Raw genomic sequence first — 24,881 nt, forward strand, 5'->3', positions numbered from 1 at the left:
TGTCATTTACTGCAAAGCTTCCCATAGGAGGTGGTATGTTTTCCTTCTTTTTCTTTCCATAATCTTGCTTCTTATTCTTTTTCCACCACTAGTCAAGGTTCAATCTTAAGTCAATATAACAATATAATTACTAGGAGAAGTATTGAAAAGATTTAACACAATACAAATAACTTTATGATACCAATTTATCAACTGGTGTTCGAACACATTCTACAATAGCATCACTTGAAGTACTTATTAAAATGCTGAATATTGCAGCCCTACTGAAGAAAATTAAGAGGGAGAGAGAGGAAAAGAGAGAGAGAGGAGAGACAGACAGACAGACAGAAACACACACACACAAACTAGGGATCTCAATTTTCCTATATTGCAAAAATAAGATCTGACTATACATGAAGAGAGGAACACAAGGCAATAGGAAATACACTTGAAATTTTTTTCTTCAAATTGTGTATATTCCACTGTTAAGGTTATAAAGAGAAGAGACTTATGTACTCTTAAAAGCAAAAAGTAGTAGTTTTGTTCTAAATGCCAGATTCTTAGAAACAAAATAAGACTGGAGGATAAAGTTAATGGTTTCACTGACACGGACTTCATGACTCCATGAAAATCAAGCAGAAGGCTGTGTCTTTAATGGGTGTTAGCAAACAGTAGTTTTGTATTAATCAGAAAATCCTCTTTATGAGGAATGGTGTTAACAGAGCTAGCATTCATGATAAAGCTTTTATCTGAAAGTTCTAAAATATTTTACACAAATATGTATTATTTGAAAACAAAAAAATAGATGAGTTAGAGATCTTCTCATTAATTTATGTGGCATTTTGGAAAAAAATTAATAAGAGAAAACAAACAGAAGGACAAATAGTTATATATCAAGAATTTACAGTATTTGGAAATCGAATGAGATAGAGGAGAAGAAACAGAATAAAGGCAAATATTCTATATGTCAAAAGTAAAAGATAAATGGTGGAAAAAATAAAAGGCACCAAAACCTGGTAGACACTGGAAAAGCTAAACATTGATGGGGAAAGGATCTCACAATTGAATGCCAAAGACATTTAAAAGCTAAATATCATTCAGGTATGGATTTTGCCATTCAAGTTTTCAAGTAGTTTTCTATTGAACATTAACAGCATTAATAAAAATATTAAGTTTTAAAGTAATCCAGTGGGTTTGTATCTCCAAATTTCATACTAAGTATTCTGTGTGGCATGTAAGTTAGCACACTCCTTTTCCTGTCCTATCACACATATTAGTTGATTCAGAAAATAAAAGTTATTATTGTCCTTGAAATTACATCTGAATTTTTAAGATCAGAACGAGGTATCATTTTTAAAATAAGATTTCTACAAGTGTTTATATTATTTATGTATTTCACTCAAATATTTTGATAAATTCTTAGTTTTACTTCTAAGATTATTTACAGTTACGTTTTTTTTTTTTTTTAACTGATACATGAATGCTATGGAAGCTGCCCATTTTTGTTATTACAGAATCATCATGGCTTTATTTTGAGGACATTTTTAACCCTTTATATTTAGTTGAAATGAATTATACTTATTTTTTGATTGGTATCACTGGGACAATTCAGGTAGACTTGAGCAATGAGAAACACAGCAAAGGTAAGGAGAGACACGGTCCAGGTATACTCTGCATCAGACTTCTCGTTTTATCAAAGTATGCTTTCTGAGAGAGGATCCAAATCTTCTGACACTTCCATAATTAAAATGTAGTAATATTACAAAGAGAAAATACATGGCTTATTCATACCTCTAGCAAATTTCCATTCTTTGAAAGATTAGTGATTTGTGTGAATCACGACATGTATGTTATTTTACTTCTTTAAGGAGAGGATTCCTTCTCTGGTGTCTTTGTCAGTGGAGATGGAGAATACCCCAGCACCGTCACCATTCACAATGGAGTAGGTCATGTCAGCATTGGAGCCAGTATCAGCATCATTTGCCTTGATTTTCCCAACAGCTGAGCCAACTTGAGCTGATTCAGGAACATATAGTTGATAGTGCTCTGGAAAATATTTAATATTAAAAATAATGTTCATAAAGTCATCTTATAAGAAAAGATTATAAAATTTAAATTTTGCATTCAAATAAATGTTAAACTAGGAAATAAACAAATCATTTTCAGAATTTAAAATATTAGTTTACTAATTAGTAATTAAATACTAGGTTTATATGAACTTTAAGATATATGGAAAACAATTTACATGAAAAGAACCTGTATACCTTAACATACAATATCTTATTTGCTGTCCTCTTTAAGTGACAGAAAAATAGAGTAGTTAAGTTTCCAGTTTCATATTGAACAAAAATCAATTTAGTAAGCTATTAGTGCAATTCCAATTTATTTCTCCCCTCATATAGCATGTAAAGTTCAAATATAAAAGTTTAGGAATGTGAGAATTAAACAGAAAAATCAAGAAGAGAAGAAAAGTAATATTATAAGTGTATAACCATTTAGTGCAATACATAAGCCATGACAAAGATAATTATGCATTTATATGTTTGTTTACCATATATTCCTCATCAACTTCTTGAAATTATTTGACATAACTTTATAATAGTCACAAATATAATATCTATTAAAATTAAAATTAAATTGATGATCAAGTTGAAGAATGAGAAAGTACATACTTTGGCCATATAAGGTAGTATTTATAAAGTATTAATAGTTTTAAAAGTTTATCTTCTGTAGTCAGAAATAGTAAATCTATTAATTTCTATAAAGTTTTCTGATAATAATCAATATCAAGAATTTGTTAAGGATTTTTCTAATAATAAATATTGACTAGGACTTTTGTCAAAACCATTTATGAACAATTATAAAAGTTTAGTGATCATATTTTTTAAAAAAATTCCTACTGATAAGTTAAAAATGTATTCATCAAAGCACTGGGTTGCAAATCCAAAAGAATAACATAAATAACAAAGTTTGAATTCAAATGCAATTTGATAAAGTATTTCATCCAAGAATAAATTAACATTATTTCAGCAGTATAGAAGGATAACATTAGACTGTAGACTGATAAACGTATTTCTTCAATGAAAATAATTTTTGTCTGAAAATCATTCATTGGATATGGCCTGATAGTAAAATTAAGTTACATCTAATTAATATATGCAGTTTTCTTTTTTAAAATTATGTTAAGAACATCTAACATGAAATTCAGCCTAAACAAAATTTAAAGTGTGAAATACAGCATTTTTAAAGCACAATATTAAACTGCAGATCTCTAGAAGTTATAAGCCTTGATTAATAACTGCCCATTTCCCCCCTGCGTTGAATGACAATCACAACACTGTTCTTTGGTCAGATGAGCCTATTTTAGAAGGCTCATTTAATTGTAATCATGGAATATTTGTGCTTACTTGACTAGCTTATATCACTTCCCCTAGCATCTTTCATGTTTATTCATACTGTCACAAATTGCAGGATTTCCTGTGGTTAAAACCTGAATAATATTTCATTATGTGTATGAATGTTATTTTTCTATTAACTCTATTCACTAGTCTGTCTGTTGACTTATATATTATTTCTACATTTTGGCTTTTGTGAATAGTGCCTTAATGGACATGGGGGTGATAATATCTTTGAGAATCTATTTTAAATTCCTTTGGATAAATGCCCAAAGTTGGTGTGCTGTATCATATAATAGTTCTATTTTTGAAGAACCTCCCTCCTATAATCTGGGTTGACAGCACCATTCTGCATTACTACCATCAGGGTATAAAGGAGTTCTAATTTCTACACATCTTCACCAGAACTTTTTTTTTTAATTTAGCCATTCTAACAAATGTGAGCTGATATCCTATTGTTGATTAGATGTGCACTTCCCTGGTGATTGTGACCTTGAGCATCATTTTATATCCAGTTTGTCTATTTATATGTAATCTTTGAAAAAATGTTGAAGATATTTGCCCATTTTTATTGGTTCTTTAAAGTTATACATGACAGTAGGGTCCCTTTTGATACAATTATAGAAACAAGGAATATATCTTATTCTAATTAGGACTCCAGTCTTATGGATGTATACAAACTTGAGATTCACTGACCTATATTCATATATGTACATAAGAAACTTATGTCAGATTCTTTCCACTGTCTTTCCTATGTCTATCCCCTCTCCCTTCCTCATTCCCTTTATCTCATCCTCTGAACTTCTATCCCCCCAACCCCCGCCACTCCACTATTGTGGATTACCTTCTATTCGCTTTTTTGTTTTTTGGGGTTTGGCTAATGACACTTAGCATTATATCCTCTATCCATTTTCTAGCAAAAGTCAGAAAGTTATTCCTTATGACTGACTACTATTCCATTGTGTATATATGGCACATTTTCTTTATCCACTCATCTGTCAATGGGTATCTCATTGGGCTCCGTAGTTTAGCTATTGTGAACTGTCATTTGCCCATTTTTAATAAGCTTACGTGTTGCTTTACTATTGAGTTTCAGGCATACATCATGTGTTTTGGAAATAAACATTATGTCATATTAGACATATTGGTTACAAAGACTTTTCCCATTCCTAGACTGCATTTTCATTTTTATTGTTTCCTTTTCTGAATTAAACTATTTTAATGTGACATTGCCTCATTTACCTATTTTTATTATTACAATCTGTATTGTCATATCCATTTTTTGTGTTATAATCAAGAAGTCATTAACAAAACTAATACCAAGATTCCCCCCTGTGTTTTCTCTTAAGAGATTTACAGTTTCAAATCTAAATATGACTGTTTATTTATGTATGGATATGGTAAGAGTCTGATTTTACTCTTTTGGATGCAGATGTTCATTTTTTTCCAGAATCATTTGTGAAGAGATGGTATTTTTCACAATTTTGTCTTTTGTTTCTCCTTGATAAAGATTAATTGGCCACATACATGGGGCTCTATTTCTAAGATCATGACTATGTTCCTTTGGTCTATGTTTTCTATGTGAAAACCATACTATTTAATTAGCAGTGTTTTGCAATATAGTTTGAAATCAGGAAGTGAAATATATCTAGCTTTGCTCTCCTTTTTAAAGATGTTCTGACTATTTAGGGTCTTTTGTGGTTTTGATTCGATTTTACAATTGTTGCTTTCTATTTATGTAAAAATGTCATTTTATTTTGATAGATATTTTACTGAGTCTGTAGAGAAGATATGTCATATGGACATTTTATTATAATCCACAGATAGCATCATATTTGTGGAAAGTTTTTCTACTAAGAAGGGAACAACACAAAGATGTCTACTTTCACCTTTTCTCTTCAACATAATTACCTCCTCAATGTAACTTTAGCTAAAGCCATTAGGCAAGTAAAAGAAATAAAAGACATCCAAATCTGAATAGAAGTCAATGTTTGTAAATGCCATGACGTTATATATAGAAAACCCAGAATTCTCCACAAAATGAACAACATCTGTTTGAACGAAAAATTAAGTAAAATACCAGGATACAAATACAGAAAATTAATTGTATTTCTTCAAAACAATGAAGATTAGGAAAATAATCTTATTTTCAGTATGTTAGCTTTTTATAGCCATGATAAACATTCCTATGTACATATGTGAATACACCATGATGAATCTTCACATCATATATAACCATAAGACTGAGAATCTAAATAAGACATGTTCCATGTTTGCATAAATATGTCAAACCTTACTCTACTATCATATATAGCTTAAAAAGAATAAAATAAAGAACTAGGGATGGTGGTATAGATTAACCAGTATGATTAAAAATATTCCACACAAAAAACAATTTAAAGGAGGAAAGATTTATTTTGGTTCATTGTTTCAGAGGTTATAGGCAAATATCAGTAGACTCCATTGTTTTGGGTCTGAGGTAAAGCAGAACAACATGGCAGAAGGGTGTTCCTCTCCTGGCAGCCTGGGAAACTGAGTACAAAGAAGGAGGGAGAGGCTGGGGAAAAGATATGCCCTTCAAAATCATGCCCTGTTGATTTTGATCATGCCCTCCAACCTCCCAATAATATGTTCAAATTATTAACAACCAACTGATAAGGCCAGAGTTCTCAAGATCCAATTACTTCCCAAACACTACAACTCTGACCATTGCTACACTGGGGAACAAACTTTCAACCCATGAGTCATTTGGTACAACTGCCCCCTGTCCCTGTAGTTTCCACCATCTCCTCATGATTCCATCATTTCCCATAATTGCCATTTCTGAACATTGTTTCATTATTACTAAATCTTCAACACATGAGACTTTGGTTGGCATTCTAAATTCTAACTAAAATAAATGGTACTGAAAAGAGAGAAGTACTTAGTAATAAGCTTAACTAAGTAAGGAAGCAAGACTTTTGCACTGAAAATTGCAAAACACAGATTAAGGAAATTTAGAGACAAACAAGTACAAAAACACTTTGTGATCATGGATTCAAAGACTTCTTTGCTTCTAAAGATAAAATTGCATGTTTTAAAATGCAAATATTTACATATTAAGGTTTAACTCTTGTGTGAATATGCTTATTAAACATTTAACAAATATTTTATCTCTTTTTATTTAGTATTGAAGGTACTTGGTGACAAAATTAATCTTAATGTCAAGTAAGAAAAGTATATATTAGTTTTGAATTTAGCACTCCCAACAAATATATAATTTCATAAATACATGAACTATATGATACCTTGACATTAATCATATGGTTTTATCAGAACATAGCATATTGACAAAAGTACAACCCTTAATGATACGGTTAACTAACACATGCGATTCAACCTTTTATTGCATTCTGTCTTCTCCTATTTGACTGCTGCAGTGTAGGTAGCTTATTCAAAGAGCACATATCCACAGAACTGTTTGAACTGGGACTAAAAAGAACTTCTCACTCTTTGCTATAAAAGCTACGGTATATTGGAAGAAGTTGTTTTTCAATGACTGTTTCCAATCTTCATGTTGAATAATCAAATTTAAGGACAGTCTGTTCCAAAGAATTGTCATATTGATTTACACTGGCCTTAAAAATATCAAGAGATGCCTAAAAAACACCTGTAAAATAGGTCAATATTTGTTGAAAAGATAGTATAGATATATTATTACAAAGTACAGTAGTACAGATCTTCTGAAATTTATTGTTTTAGAGAGGACAGAGTGAGATAAGTCCTTGCATGCCAAAAATTCTAAGGTCCAATGAAACCAGAATTTTACATAATTCCTTAAACCTCCTCACAAATAGTCAGCTAGTTAATATAGGGTATTGACACTTGCAAACAAAAGAAGTCTTAGAAAACAGGAACAAATGAACATACCACAGAATTGTTATAGTGGTGGCATTATAAATCAAGTTAGTTTTATAAAGTTGTTTGTGAAAAGAGTTCAAATAAGTAATACAAAATTGATGGCCCAGAAAGCATTTAGGCTAAATCCTACAATATGATTCATGTACCAGGAAGAAGATATTTTTTTAAGAATTGGATATATCAAATATTCTCCATTAACTATAATCTATTATAGAAAATAAACTATATTCAGGTCAGTATTTTATACAATTTCCATAGAGTTGAACATTCATAAATTTTAAATCATGTATCCAATTTACTAGGCATCCTGTAAAGAGGCCCTCTGATTTTCTCTCCATCCTGTTATTCATGACCATGAGTAATTCCTTCCTGTTGAATGCTGGACAGAGTGACTCACTTTCAATGAACTAAGTATATCAATTCCATCTTTGGTTACAGTAATTTTGTGGCTTGTCTCATGGGTATCCTCTCTCTTACTCTACCTTGGATATCTTTCTTGGGGAAGCCTGCTGCCCTATTTTGATGTGGCTTTTTGGAGGGACCCTTCTAGCAATTGACTGATGCTTTCCAAAAATCATGTTAGTAAGTTGGAAACAGAAATGAGCTCCACTTCAACCAAGGTTGGATAAAACCTAAGTACCTGCTAACATTTACATTGGAAACTCATAAACCTGAACCAAAGCTAAACCATAGGTATATTTCTGACCAAAAGAAATTGTTATATAATAATTTCCATCTGTTTCAAGTGATGAAATTAAGAATAATTTGCGATTCCACAGTAATCAAATTATACACAGCCCTGTTATAGTTGCAAATGATTTGAGAAGTTCAGCAGACTCTTTTTAATTCTTGTTATCCTCTTATCCTTTGTGTAATGATTAAGAAAATTAAAAATAAAAACTCGAAACAAACATGATTGCATTACATCTTTATTCTTGAAAATTTCCCTTCTTATAACTTTCACTTTGGTACATTTCCAAATTAAGAAAAAAAAAGTATAATAATATATGCATTAATATTATGAAACTTCTATATTCATGTATCTGCTTCGGATATTATTTTTTAAAAATATGGCACAAAGGACATTGCAAATGATCTATTGCCATGGGCAAATTCTCAGTTCATTTTCCCAAAGAACGAGTGTTTTGAAAATATTTTAAATATTAATTTACGCATGCTTTTGGGCTGGGATTGTGACTCAGTAATAGAGTGCTTGCCTTGCAAGCATGAGGCACTGGATTAGATCCTAGGCAACACATAAATAAATAAATAAATAAATATAAATTTACACATGCTTATAAAAAATATATTGGAATGAAATAGTTTGTATGTTTTAGATTTATATTTATCGTGTATTTTTCCATATTGTTTATTTTACTCTTCATGGTAATTTGGGATATATCTAAGATAATATGTATTTTAATGAATTATTTTTAAAAATATTGTGTTAGTTGTAGATGGACACAAAATATTTATTTATTTATTTATTTATTTATTTTGAGGTGATGCGAATCAAACCCAGTACCTCATACATGCCATGGTAAATACTCTACCACTGAGTCACAACCGAAGCTAATGTATTAATTTTAATAGTATATTTGATTATGATAATTTGCCATAATTTATCCGTTCTTATGTTACCAAATTAGGTTGATTTCAATTAATATTACTTTACTTACTTTCTCGTGCACATGCAACAGGATTTATCTAGACAATATTGACAAGTGAAGCCCTACCTGGACTTTCAGAACTTAGTCCTTCCCTGGTTCTACAATCCTATTTCTAACAGGTGAATTTCAGTTTCAATTCAAATTTTATTCACTTTGTTCTTGAAAAATAGTATCTTCAATAATTTAGGTCTCTACTTCCATTCTATAAAAAAATGTAGGAAGAGAGATTGTATCTGTGATTCCAATTGTAATCTAAAAATGTATGGCTACCAAACAAATATTCAAATCTAATATGTCCTGAATTCCTGCTATAATATTTTAATAGTGGGCATCCAAAATATGATATCTTTTTAAAAATTAAATTGACAATAAATTAGGAAATTTAAAAATTATACCATTGAAAAAGGAAAAACAATAAGTTATTTAAAATTCATAATTAATGGAACAAAGAAAACTGAATAACCTAATTTGGATATTTAACTTTTAGACCCTGCTTATTTATGATATGAACTGTATTCAAAAACTAAACGACAACAACAACAACAACAACAACAAAAAAACTGAAAATAAACAAAAGAGCATATAAAGGCCCAAAGGATAATTATCTTTAAAAAGTGTTGTGAATGAGACAAGGAAGTCCTCTTTCATCACCTCTATTTAGAAGAGTTGTTAAAATTTCATCCAAAATAATGAGAAAATAGAAGAATATTGGAGGAATGCAAATAGAAAAAAAGTCAAATAATCTCTATTTGAAAATAATATAATTCTGTATATAGAAGATACCTAAAACTCCTCAGAAGTGAAGACCTTTAGAGTTGATAAATTCAACAAAGTAGAGGGATATAAAAACAATTTACAAAAATAAATACTTTTTCTATCCACCAATAATAAATTCACTGAAAAATAAAACAGGGAAACAATTCCATTAAAAATAGCTTTGAAGAAAATTAAATAAATTCAATACCTGGGAACAAGTGGAACTTGGATGAAATATATCTACAATGAAAACTATAGGACAGTGAAGAAAGAAGTTGAAAAAGCTATTAGAAGATACAAAGACATCTCATGTTCTTGGGCAGGCAGAATGCATATTCTTAAATAAATTTTATTATGATGATCTATGTGTTCAATGTAATCCTTTCAACATACCTATGGAATTATTCACAGAACTTGAAGAAACAGTTCTAAGATCCACATGGAAGAACAAAAGGCCCAGGATAGCTATTCTGAGCAAAAATAATAAAGCAGGAAGGATCACAATACCTGACCTCAAATTATACTACAGAGCTATCATAACAAAATCAGCATGATGTTGGAATAAAAAACCGACACAAAGACTGGAATAGAAGACACAGAGAATAAACCCTTATGGCTGGAATCATCTGATTCTGGATAAAGGTGCCATAGCACATTTAGGAGAAAAGACAGAATTTTAACAAATGGTTCTGGAAAAACTGAATAATATATTTGAAGAATGAAATTATATTCCTACAAATGCCCTGTATAAAAGTCAACTCAAAGTGATCAAAGACTGGAGAATTAGACAAGAAATTTTGCAAGTTCTATTAAATAAAAAATAGGGTCAACACTCCAACACACAAGTGTAGGAATTGACTTACTTAGTGAGGTCCCTAAAACTCAAAAATAAAGCCAAATAATCAGTAAATGGGATAAATTAAAAAGCTTCTCCACAACAAAAGTTACAGAAGCATGAGAAAAAGAGAGCAAAAAGTAGGAAGAAAAGCTTTGCCAGATACTCCTCTGACAGGGGATTTATATCCAGTTTATATACAGAATTCATAAACAACACCAAAATTAGATAATTAAGTTAATAAATAGCTTAATGAATACATTGAAAATGAACTTGGCCAACAAATATATGAAGATAATGTTCAACATCCTTAGAAATCATGGAAATGCAAATCAAAACTGCACTGACATTTCATCTCACCCCAGTTAGAATGGCAATCATCAATAATATAAATAATAATAAATGCTGACGAGGAGGTGTTGAGAAAGAAATAATTATACATTGTTCTCTTACTATGAAAATAGGTAGGGAGATTACTTTAAAAAGGAAGAATGAAGTCACACAGCTATTCTATTCCTCAATAATTTATCAAAAATAATTAAAATTAGCTATTAATTATAATAGCACATAACTTCCAATGTTCACCACAGTGCAATACAGAATAGCAAACATAAGTTCTATAAAGAACCAGCCTAGGTCCATCAACAGAAGAATGGATGAAGAAAATGTGATAAACACACACACATACACACACACACACACAATGGAGTTCTATTCAGCCATGAAATTATGTTATTTACAGGAAGAGGATGAAACTAGGGATTCATGCACAGTGAACTAATCTAGACTTAGAAAATCAAAGGTCAAATTTCCCTCCTTATATGTAGAAGCTAGAAAGAAAAGAAGAAGGAAAAAGAAATCACATGAAAATAAAATGGAAACCAGTAGAATAGTGAAAGGATATCACTGGGGAGGAAGGAGGAGAGAGAAAAGGGAGGAAGTGAGGAATTTGATGTAATTACAATATGTATGAATATATCACAAAGAGTATGAATATATCACAAGCAGTTCCTATGTATAATTATAGGGAACTGATTTTAAAAACAAATAAGTAGAAGAAAGATCAGTGAAGGAATAGCATCTGGGTATGAAGGAGAGGAAGAAAAGGGAAAGTTTTGAAGAATGAAAAAGAGCTAATGTATTCTGTGCATTTATGAATATGTCACAGTGAATCCCACCATTAGGTATAATAGTGATGCACTAAATGTGTTGCAACTCAAAAGAATAATTTCAGAAGATGTTGCTATTCTCAAAAAGCAAAATAGAAAATAACTGATAACCGGAAGATATTTTAGACAAAAATTTTCAAACTGACATTCTAGTGCAAGAAATCTAGTAATTTTTCCCATTTACCCATTACCCAACAATAATAGATTGCTTTCCTATCACGGTTATTGGGAAAAATTCTGCAAGGAACACAGTAATGCAAATATCTCTTTTGAGTAAATAATATCATTTTGTACAAATATATGTATATACACAAATGTACATTAAGGATATTAAGTAAATTAACTCAGTCCCCCCCCAAACAAACATTATATGATATCCCTTGTATTTGTAATCCAATATACTCAAAATCAACAATGTTCAGATAAGATAAGAATGGTGTTTCACAGTGTCTGGGTTAGTGAGGGAAATGAGGCGAAGTTGCCCCAAATTTAGAAATTCTCACTTATGGAAGAAGAATAAACAATAGAAATCTAATATATGGCACAGTGACCATAGTTGATAATAGTGTATTTTATGCTTGAAATTTATTGAGAGTAAATTTTATGTGTTCTTACCACCTCCACACACAGACAGTAACTATGTGAGAAAAAGGAAATGCTAACTAAATTGATTGTTGTGATCATTTCACAAGGTATATGTATACAAAATCATTAAGTTGTACATTTTTCACATGTACAGTTCTACTTGCCAAAATTTTCCTTAAAATGCTGAAAAATAATTATGTTTGATAAAGAGAATAAATGGGAAAATCAGAGCAATAATACTGAACAGAGATGAACTAAAAAATATGTGTTTCATAAAAGAGGTCACCAGAATATAAATATTAAATTTATTAACAAATAATTTGTAAGAAACCCACCTTTATGAGATTAATGCTATCATTATACTATAAGACAGTGAATTTTTTACGAAGTCTAGTTTCATTGAGTGTTTAAATATTTTATTATTGTTGGTGTTAAAGATAAACGTAGTTTGTACATTGACCTTTGCATTCCTCAAAATAGTAACTTCATGTGTGTCACACTTTAATCTTAATATCCCTATGGTTAGTGGGTGTTTAAAAGATATTTTTAAATGACAAACATATCAGGATGAACATTAACTCTGAGAAAAGTGCAAACTCTAAAAAGGAAATCTTAGTGCCAATCATGAACAAAAAAACCGTATAACATTAGCTTCAAAAATTCTGACAATTGATGGCTGGAGAGTGTAGCTCAGCAGTAGAGCACAACCTCAGCATGTTTGAGGTTTGAAGCCCAATACCCAGAACCAAGAAAAGTAGAAAAAAAATCTGGCAATTGAAGCCAACCATTCCATAAATAAGTAGCCATCTTTAAAACAATAACACATGATATTTGTTCTTCTGTAATTTTGCAAGAATTTACATTTTTGTAGATATGAATAGTTGGGTGAATTTTGAAGAATATTGTTGAAAGTACATTTAGCAATCTTTGACTAATGGTGCACAGTGTTGGCATTAATACCTGTGATGAAGTTCTATAATATAAAATGATCAATGCATTATTTCAAAAATAAACATATTTAAATAAGTTTCACAAGAGTCATAGTTCATAGATCCTGTGTTGTACAATATTCAGCACATCCACAGTATTTTTATTTTCTGCTCTTTTGGAAGAAAGTAAACCAAAGAATAAAATATAAAATATATTTTTTCATGAATACTTTTGGAGTGTAGCCTCATCAACATTTTTACTATTGCCAAAATTACCTCAGACTACTGTTATCCAGTTTTCAAGAGAGTTAACACAAATAAAACAAAGAGATGGCAATTTCAGTAAGCACATACATACATTCTGATACCTAGTCAAACACTATATATATATATATATATATTTCCACTTTAGGACACAATGTCATCTTCCTGAAATTCATGTATTGACACTCTCATCCTAATCACTTCACAAAGTGACTATATTTAGAGACAGGTCTTTAAAGAGTTATTAAATTTAAATAAGGTCATTAGGATATTCCTTAATGTAATATGACTCCTGTCCATATGAGAAGAAGAAATTAGTTCATAGAGACATCAAAAGTCAAAACCTTGTTTGGACATAAAAAGTAGGTGACCATTCTGCAAACCACAGAGAAAGGGTGTCAGGAGAAAAGAAGCCTATGAACACCTTGATTTTGCACTTGTAGCCTCCAGAACTGTGAGAAAATTAATTTTTATTGCCTAAATACCCAACTTTGGGTATTTAACAAATTAATGCAGAGTTTAAGTGTGCATATTTTAGTATTGAATCAGTAAGTATAACACATATATCTCCATGTGTAGTTACATAATTGTATAAATATATACACACATATAGCTATGTAATTATGCCAATTGCTTATTAGATTGAGGAGATATATATATATATATATATATATATATATATATATATATATATATATATATATTCTCAACTCATTTTATATCTGGATATATAAAAATAAAGAGAAATGTGTAATAGAAGACTTAATTCTGTGTTCAAATAAGGGGAAACACATGTTCACTTCTTAGAACATTTACTTGAAAAAATTTGTAATTGTAAGACATTTTTGTTTCTTTTTGAAATGCATTAAACTCGTTTTGAAAGCTAAATGAGCCTCTTTTCATCTTTACAGTTAACGAGATGTCTTTTTCATGGATCTGAGAGTCACTTCTTTAAAATACAAGGGGATTGAGCTGAGGGTGGGAGGAAGGGCAGGAGAAGAAAGGAATGGTGGAATAAAATTGACTAAACTATCCTATGTGAATGTATGATTAAATCACAGGGAATTTCACTTTTATGTATATCTATAAAGCACTAATAAAAAAATCTATAAGTAAATAAAGACCTGTACAGTAGGGAAAAAGGAACAGAGAGAGGGAACAGGAAAGCCTGGGGATTAAATTAGAGCAAATTATATTCCTTGCTTGTATGATTATATCAAAATTAATCCCAATATTACGTGTGACTATACTATACAAATTAAAAAATGCAATGAATAAGAAAGATAGTGTCACCAGGCCTATTAACTGACAGCATTGTTACCACATTACCAGTGATATTTAAGATGAAGTATTTATTGTACGTTAGTCGTACTACCATGTCCTCTCACTGAGGAGTGACCTTGATTATCTTGTCAACATGTAAGTAATAAGTTGCAACTGCTTGGTTACATAAAAAAGTGATATTTCTTTTTGTTATTGCCATTTATTAATGTACTGTTTGTGATAAGAATCATATTTTGGTTTAATGTTTATTCAGTAAAATTGTTTTCTTTATCTTCACTACTTTCTTAGGCTTTGGGAGGATTCCAAAAAGATTGATTTTAATCATATTTTCCCAGTAAGTTCTAAATTATAATTACACATTTTCAGGAATATACATAATATAGCTATTATTTCATGGCACCATAAGTCATTAATTAAAAAAAATATTTGTATTATTTTCAAGGAATTCTTTTTTTAAGATTGCAAATCTGGGCACTGCTGTTGCCCTTCCTTCAATCCACCTCATACCACTTCTCATCCATGATACTCTGTGGTTTTGCTCAGAATGACCACAACATGCCTAACTGCAGCATAGAGTCCCTGGAAGCAGTACCCTACTAATCTCATCATTAAATTAACAAAGCATGGTACTGTACAAGTGGATGTTTTTCAAAATACTAATCACATTACCTTCTGAGAAAATAACCCAGGTCCAAAGCAGGAATAGGTAAATATCTGATAAACCACAAGTTTCTTCAATAACTTTGCAAATTATCTTGGGTTATCTTGTTAGGGAATAGAGAGTAATATGTACAATGGCAGATCCAAAAAAACTAAAAATATATATTTTGTCTATAATGCTAATTATGGGAAAATCATGTATTATGAGTTAGATTGAACACCACAAAAGAAGAGAAAGGTTGTGATTTTAAAACCTTTACTACTATGTTTTTCCCCCCAACATCTTGAATGCAGTCATCAATTCTAAGTACAAATCTTAACCTGAAGAGGAATTTTTTTCTTTTTTGAAATTTATTTAAATTTGTTTTAATTAGTTATACATGATAGTAGAATGCACTTATAGACATTGATTATATTATACATAGATGGGATATAATTTCTCATTTTTCTGAGTATATATATATTGTAGAATCATATTGGTAATACAGTCACATATATACATAAAGTAATAATGTTTAGATAGTAATCTTTCTTATCCCCACATCCCCTGCCTTCCCCTCCTTTCACTCCCTCTACCTAATATAAGGTAACACTATTCTTTTTTTTTTGCCTTTATACATGTACTTTTTTTGCATTACAATTCTTAATACACAGCCCTACCCCACTATGAGTCAACCTCCTTGTATCTTATATCAGAGAAAATATTTGGCATTTGTTTTTTTGAGATTGGCTGACTTCACTTAGCATTATCTTTTCCAATGCCACCCATTTACCTGCAAATGCCATGGCTTTGTTCTTTTTTAATGCTGAGTAAAATTCCATTGTGTATATATGCCACATTTTTTTTTATCCATGCAGAATCTCAACAAGGTCTCACCTTGATGGAATACAACATTAAAAAGGAATTTTGAACCAAGGGTTTTTGAATTTTGCTGGGTCTTTCCCTGGAGTTAGTGTATCCAAAATAGAAATGAAGGCTACAAAAAGGAGCAATGCTATCCTTTGAGGCAAATATAACTTGGTAATATTTATTCCTATAGTTCCAAGTGTCATCTATAAGCCTACAACTCCCAAATTAATAACAGTTACTATTTCTTGAATTCTCATTGCAATTTGAAATGAATTTTGAGAACCAAAAACTCAATATCTGTTTATAAAACTAAGTTGAAAACAATTTGAAAACTTTAAAGTGCAAACCAAAAAATAAAGAATAAATAGAATGGTTAAATTTTATAATAAACATTAGTGGTATTAAACTGAGTGAACTAGGGGCTGGGGATGTGGCTCAAATGGTAGAGCACTTGTTTGGCATGCACGGGGCACTGTGTTAGATCCTCAGAACCACATAAAAATAAAAATAAAAAAATAAAGATGTTGGGTCCACTGAAAACTAAATAAAAAAATAAATAAATATTTAAAAATTCTCTCTCTCTGTCTCTCTCTCTCTCTCTAACAAAAAGAAAATAAAAAGAAAAAAAACTAAACTGAGTGAACCAAATGTAGAGAATTTTTTTACTTTTTTTTTAGAATTCTCGCTATTCACTGAAATAATCATATTAAAAAACGTATCAACAACAACAGAGGAAAATAACAGGAAATTAAGAAATCAAAAAGGGATTATATTTTAAACATTCAAATTAGAAATAAAAGTTAAATTTTCTGTCTTCAGTTCCATAAACTTAATTTAGGTTCACAAAACTACTGGAATAATGTTTAATACTAAAAAATCACTCAAGTTGGCTGGAGCCAATGAAATCATGCAAATGAGGAGATTTGCAGTAAAATCTAACAAGTGAAGTCACATCAAAAGAAGTAATGACATTGCAGTCTTTAAAATTTGTTCAAGAGCTTAGAGTTACTAATATTTCCAAATTTAAAAAATTGAACTTAAAGTAGAAGCTTATTTATGACTATGCACTTATTTGTGACTACTAATGCAAAACTGGAAAATTTAAGGGAAATTTATAGTGTAATAACTAAAAGAATATTTTGAAACAGATTTTATAAAAATGCTTAATGTTAATTTTTATAACTATACTAGCAATATTTTTAGCATTCTGTCATTGAATATACCTAAGCATTAAAAGATAATTTACAAGTGTGTGCATGTGTGTGTCTGTGAATGTATAGGAGATACGCTATTCAGATGTATTGTAGGTGTATTATATATTACAGACATTATGTATTACATTATTAAATATTATATGCATATGATATACAAATATATGATAGCTATAACATATTTGCACACCTTAAGATTTTATAATGAAAAGAATATTTATCATAGACCTATTTGATACAATGAAGAAGTTGATGTCAAGAATATTTTATGAACCCATAAGGCCTCTTGATAAATCTCAAGTCATTTAATGTACAATTTCAAAATCCAGGAATCCACTATTCAAGTTATTTTGTAAGGAAACAATCCCCAATGCTTTTCATAAAGATCTAGTTTTAGAAAATTAAAATATTTGATAATTATGCTTCCCAAGTACACTCACACTGAATAAAATTTCTTGTGTATACAAGCTAGAACAGAAGAATTTCCATTGCTGCTTTAACAGTCATCAACCATGTACGTATGTCCTATCTGATCTATAGCAGTGAAGAGTTACTGAAGAACTCTGAGCTCTGTGGCAAAGGAATAGCAATGTCCATCATATCCTCTGTGTTGAGAATCAGGGAGACAGGGCGTACAGAAATCCAAGCACAGATAGCCACAGCAGATATTCCTACTTGAGGAGGTGGATTTATTGAAAAGAAAGGGTCTCTTAGAGTTCTGCAGAAAGTGCCAACTTCTGGTCTCTTGAACTAATGTCTATACCTTTATCCGGATATTTTATAAAATGCTGAGATCCATATTTTGGATACTAAATGATGTCTTTCCTCAACACTCTTACTTAAGTGTCTTTTTCATATCAGGCACCTAATTGTTTTTACAGTAAAATACTAATAATTATTTATGCACCTGATTTTTTTTTTCTATTATTTTCCTTAAGAGAATAAAAAGAAAATTATCTGGAAGATTATTTCACTCTTGTTAATTATTATTTTCTTTAAAATATTAGAAATGCATGAAGAGAGAAAACTACAACACAAAATGTCTACCACAGAACTTGAAGTATTTTTAGTTAATGTATTAAATTATTAATAAGATTTTTTTGATCAGGAAAAAAACACATTATAAACACTTTTGATTTAAATGCATAATAAAGATGCAACTCACAAAATGGCAGATTTGGAATCTCCAGAGGCTCATTTCCACATAGAAACAGCAGAACAAAACTTGAAATCAGATAAACTCAACCTATAAACAAAAGTCTACTGTATCTAAGTAAACGTTCAATTAAGAAAAGTCCATTCAAAGTGGTAAGCATTTGTCGTGCTTCTACTTGCTCTTATACCATCCCTTCAAAGAGCTGAGAGATCTGGGTCTGCCAGAGGTGAGACCATTGTTTCATATTTGGTCCATTAAATTAGACCAAGATATACCCCATTCTTTTACAAATATACCAAAATGAATTCTACTGTCATGTATAATTAAAAAGAACAAATAAAAATGAAAATAAATTAAAAAACAAAAAAGTTGAAATTATTTTAGATTGAGAGAAAAAGAAAGAAGATTCAAACTACGCCAATCAAAAAGAAATTTGGGACATTACTACTGATGTTACAGAAAGGAAAAGATTTTCATGAGTACCATGAACCACTATATTCCAAAAAATTCTATAATCTATGAAAAAAATTCTCAAAAAAGTTGACCTATCAAAACTAAATTATGAAGAAATAAAAACCTTATATTATTGGTGAGGTGATTTGTAAGTTATCCAAAACCTCCCCCAAAAATGTATCCCTAGAAGAGATGAATTCTCTGGTATATTCTGCCACACATTTAAAAGGGAAATTATGACAGTGACAAAATATTCCAAAGAAATTGTAACTAGGAGACTGATACCTAATTTATCCCATGGAGCCAGCATTCTCCTGAAATAAAACTCAAAGTCATCACAGGCATTTTTTGGAGAGAGCAGGCTCAATTCCAGAACACCATAACCATAATGTAGTACTATCTCATTAATGCAAGTCACAAATTCTTTGGTGTCTCTATGCTTTGTAAATTGGCTTTACGGTATGTTATAGACTATTGAGTATACAATTATGACTAAAAGCAATGTATATACCTTAATTAAAACTACTTTAATGCCAGCAATCTTAGTAATGATGTGAGGCTTCAGGGAATCTTAGGATTTTCCTGATGGAAGGACTCAACTTGATCCTTACTGATCAGATGCATATGTTGCTGCAGGTTACGGTGAAAGTGGTATTTTCTTTAACTAAGAGAGTAGAGACGTTTCCGGCATCTACTGAATCTCCCTATCAGGAAAGATTTCTCTGTAGTATGTGATATTGTTTTATACATTTTACCCATAGTATAACTTTCCTGGAAATTGAAACCCATACTCTCAACTCTGTTTTTGCTTTATCAAGTAAGTTTTTATATATCCTAAATCCCATAATGTTATTTCAACAATAGTCACATCATTATTTACCAGGATTCAACTCCATTTCAATAAGCTTCTCCCTCTGCCTCATACTAAAAAGCAGCTTCTTCTCTATTAAAATTTTATCAGGAGATTGCAACAGTTCAGTCACATATACAGGTTATACTTCAAATCTTTTCCTCTTGTTAATATTACTATAGCATTAACTGCTTTCTCACTAAAGTCTTGAAACCCCTGAAAGTCATCACTGAGGGTTAGAATCAGTTTCTTCCAAACTCTGATGGTGCTGGTATTTTGATCAATTCCCACGAAGAATCAGTATTGTGGTTGTAGGGATTGTGGTTCTAGGGATTGAGCCCAGGGCCTCATGTGTGCTAAGCAAACATTCAAACACTGAGCCATATTCCAAACCTATCAATATTCTTAATGGCATTTAGAATGTTGAATTCTTTCCAGAAAGTTTTCAATCTACCTTGCAGAGATTAATCATAGAGATCACTATTGATGGTAGCTATAGATTTAGAAATTACAGTTTCTCTAAAAATTAGACTTAAAAATAAAAACTCCTCCTTGATTTGTAGGCAACAGAATAGATTTATTGTTAGGAGACATAAAGATAATAGTAATTCCACTGTACTTCTCCATAAGAGCACTTATATGATCAGGTACATTGTCAATGAGACTTTGAATGCAATTTACTTTTTCTGAGTATAGTCCTCAATGTTGGGCCTAAATATTCAATAAATTATGTTGTAAACACACGTAACGTCATCCACACCCTATTGTTCTATTTATGGAGCACAGGTAGAGTAGTATGATTCTAAAGGCATCTAGAATTTCTTGAATGGCAAATTAGCATTGGTTTTCCCTTAACACCATCGGCTACTTTAGTCTCTGAAAAGGGGAAGAATTGGTCTTCGAAGCTTTGAAGCCAGGATTGACTTCTCTTCTCTATCTGTGCGAATCCTAGATGAAATCATCTTTCAGTACAAGCCAGTTTCATCTACACTAAAAAATGTGCTATTTAGAGCAACCACTACCATCAACAACCTTAGTTAATAACTTTGGCAACTTCATATCACACTTGATGCATTGTCTTGCTCTTTTGTGTTATAAAGACAACTTGTTTCTTCAAACCTTACAAACCAGTCTCTCCTAGTCATGGAGAGCTTTGTCTCTTAGCCTTCAAAGAACTGAAGAGAATTAGGGCCTTACTTTGGATTAGGCTTTGGCTTTTGGCATTGTGGCTGGTTTGATCCCCTATTCTAACCAGAAAAAAAGTTTCTTATTATCAGCAAAAATCCTATTTGCCTATCATATTTGTGTTCGCTGGAGTAGCAGCACTTAGATTCCCTTCAAGAAATTTGTTTTTTGCCTTCACAAATTGACTGATGCAAGAAGCCTGGTTTTCTGTTTATCTTGGCTTTGAATGTTTCTCACTAAGCTTACTAATTTCCACTTTTTAAATTAAAGTGAAAGACACGTGACTCTTTCCTTTACTGGAACACTTATGGGGGTTATAGTGTTACAGATTGTCCTAAGTTCAATATTGTTGTGTCTCTGGGAATTGGGAAGCCCAAAGAAAGGGAGAGGGATGAACAGTCAGAACATACGCAAAACACTTATGCATTAAGTGAGATAGGTTGCTATGTGTCACTCCAAACCAATTATCATAGTAACACTAAATTCACTTGTCACAGATCACTATGAGAGAGATAACAATAATGACAAAATTTGAAATATTATGGGAATTACCACAATGTAACACAGAGACATGAAGTGAGTATATGCTTTTGGTGAAACATTGTTATCACAAACCTCAGTTTATTAAAAAAAAGTTAATAACTGCAAATCACAACAAAGTAAAGCACAATAACTTATGAACTTATACCTACATGAGAAAAGACAAATAAGTACCTATATTCTTTAAGAATATTAAGACAAAAATTCCTTTACTGTATGCATTTGTACCTATTGATAGATATATAGATGTATGTATATGTGTGTACATACAAATATAGAACACCACAATATAAAATAAAATGCAGACATGAAAGTTTAATGTTTGAACCTTTCTTCAGAACTGGAAAATTAATAAGAGATGCCACAAATGCAGGGAGTTAAAAATGACGAGAAAAATCTGATCCCCCAAAGTGAGTAACATAATTGCTAAACTATAACTACCTTCAAAATGTTAGTTTTGCTTGACTTTTCAATAGGAAGGTTAGAATTTTTGAGTTACCAAGTAAGGCAAGGCACACTGTTGTGCTTCTGGCATCAAACTACATGTACTATACTAATAAAGTCTTTTCATTATATTTTGAATATGTGTGAAACTTTCAGATTGCTAACTCCTACCTCATTAGTGAATTTTTCTTTTAATGTCTTCAAACAGAGCTAGAATTATAGCATCATAGACATACAGATCTCATTATTTCATATTTTTGTTTCTGAATGTGCCATAATTTTATTCACCATATGTGATCTTTTGCACATGATTTCTTAGACTGCATCATAAAATAGTAAAGGTTAACTGTAGTAAACTGAAGAAAGGAAGACTTGGTGGGAATAATAAAAGGGAATTTGGCTCACTGAAGCTTGTCCCATTTAATATACCTTTTCCTCCCAGGACAGTATTGACTCTAATTGATTTTTAAAAGAATGTGTATCTTTACTTCAGTAACTTTGCCAGATGAGTACATGGAGTATTTCCTAAGTATACCTGATCTCCAGCCTAAAAAAGCTGTAATTAATGTGATCATTACATTTATTCAACTCATTTATCATTTGTCTTATATGAAGAGTATTTACTTGGGAAAAGAGAAAAAATATAAATGTTTCTTAGGGAAAATTGACATTGTAAGTGGTTAGAAACAAGGACTTAACTGGTTTGTCTTTGTTGATAAGATTAAGCAGAAAGATTTTAAATATCTGTTTTAAATTTTTATGTAAATACAGCTTTATGCTCAGATGCTACTTTGAAAAAAGAAGAAAAAAAAAACATGTAATCTGGAATTTCTTTTTAATCGAAGGAACCTATGTTGAGTACTAATTATGGATCATCAAGAAGACCCTGTAATTAAAGGAAAAGGATCTGTGGGGGGTTAAGTAAACAGAATAAAATTATTTTATGTGCATTTTTAATACATCATATCGAATACTGCTATTATGTATAACTAACATCTTCATAAACAAAACAGTAATAATAGCAGTATTCCGATATGATGTATTAAAAATGCACATAAAAATAAATTTTATTCTGTTTACTTTCCTTTCCTTTAATTACAGGGTCTTCTTGATGATCCATAATTAGTATCACATAGGTTCCTTCGATTAAAAGAAATTCCAGATTACATGTTTTTTTTTTCATATTTGTGTCAGCATGCACAAAGCTGATTTTCCTCTAGGAATGATAATTTTCTTTAAAATATTGGTAAGGTAATTCAATTATAAAAAAATATATTTTCTCACTTTTTATTGCAAAAGTCATTTGTAAATTACTGTAAGAAAGAATGAAAACTTATAAAATTCAATTAAAAGTCAGCACTGTTTTATTAAAAAAAATCCTGTGAAGAATTACAAAATGATTTATAAATACTAACTGATAATACTCAAATTATTTATAAAAATATATCCTTATAACCATAAACCCAGATATCCATGTAAAATAAGCAATGAAAGAAGATAGAATGTATAACTTTGTCATAGAATATAACCAAATAGATTTTTTAAATCACAAATGACTTGCATACTCTGGTAAATTCCTAGGTACATAACCCAAAATTATTTCAAAATGTCCAACTTCAAAATTAAAAAAAAGTCACTTAATATTTATTTTTCTGAAAGAATATATTCTGTAGTCATATTTGCCTTTTTTAGTTTAATAAATATGTAATAAAGATAAGCTATCATTTTATTACTAAATTTCATGACATAAGATAAAAATGTGTCTTTAATGAAGGCTGAATAAAATATATTTGTAATATTTCCCATTCTCTGTTTTCTAGTTGATTTGAGAATTTCAGATTTACTTCAGATGTTACCCTTTATTATCCTATCAGTTGCCACATAAAATGTAAATTGGTAGATTAGAAATCTAATTAGCTTAATCTGAACTTCAGATTCCATGATATTTTCAGTACACATATTGTAATAATCAAATGAGAACATTTAGCATATCTATCATCCTAAACATTTATCATTTATATGTGTTGAGAACATTCAAATCTCTATTTTCTAGCTATTTTGAAACATTAAATGTAATATTATTGCTGAGTGCAGTGGCTCAGGAGGCTGAGACAGGAGCATCTTGAGTTCAAAGCCAGCCTCAGCAATTTAGCAAGACCCTAAGCAACTCAGCCAGACCCTATCTCTAAATGAAATACAAAATAGGAATAGAGATGTGTCTCAGTGGTTGAGTCCCCCTGATTTCAATCTCCAGTACCGCTCCCCCCAAAAGTGATATTATTAACCCTAGATACCTACTAGGCAATAGAATACTAGAATTCATTGGTTGATGAATATAAAATTAAAATTAAGTAGGAGAATTAACTTCTGGAATCCTAAGTTTAAAAAAGACTTCCAATTTTAATTGTCATATCATATGAAATAATGGCCCTTGTCTCAGTAATATATATGTATGTGTGTGTATGTGTGTGCACATGTGCTTCCATCATGTAAATTAAGTGATAAAATAGATAAAAATGTACAGTGTAATTTTTAAAACATTTTGCAATTTAATTATATCTAAAGTTAAATGTAATGTAGACCCATCTATGATCTATGAGTTTCTTTCTTACATACTTCATAGAGCAAAGGCCACAAGTGAACCTATTCACATACTCTTATCTCCAGCACCAATATTTTTAAGTGATTTTCATGTAACTATAAACTTGGCTGTCTTTTTAATAATAAAATTTTGATGGGGTATTTAAATTCAACTAATTCACTCAT

At 30.6% G+C, this 24,881-nt stretch overlaps 1 protein-coding gene across 1 annotated transcript in view; it reads right to left on the reverse strand.

Annotated features, from left to right (window-relative positions):
* Positions 1-24,881, reverse strand: part of LOC139707011 (cadherin-18-like) — a 146,533-nt gene that overhangs the window by 34,887 nt on the left and 86,765 nt on the right. Inside the window, 1 exon segment of the mRNA XM_071617004.1 lies at positions 1,839-2,025. Coding sequence (XP_071473105.1) covers positions 1,839-2,025 — 187 coding nt within the window.

The sequence above is a fragment of the Marmota flaviventris genome, chromosome 9 (genome assembly GCF_047511675.1).
Source record: "Marmota flaviventris isolate mMarFla1 chromosome 9, mMarFla1.hap1, whole genome shotgun sequence".
NCBI lineage: Eukaryota > Metazoa > Chordata > Mammalia > Rodentia > Sciuridae > Marmota > Marmota flaviventris.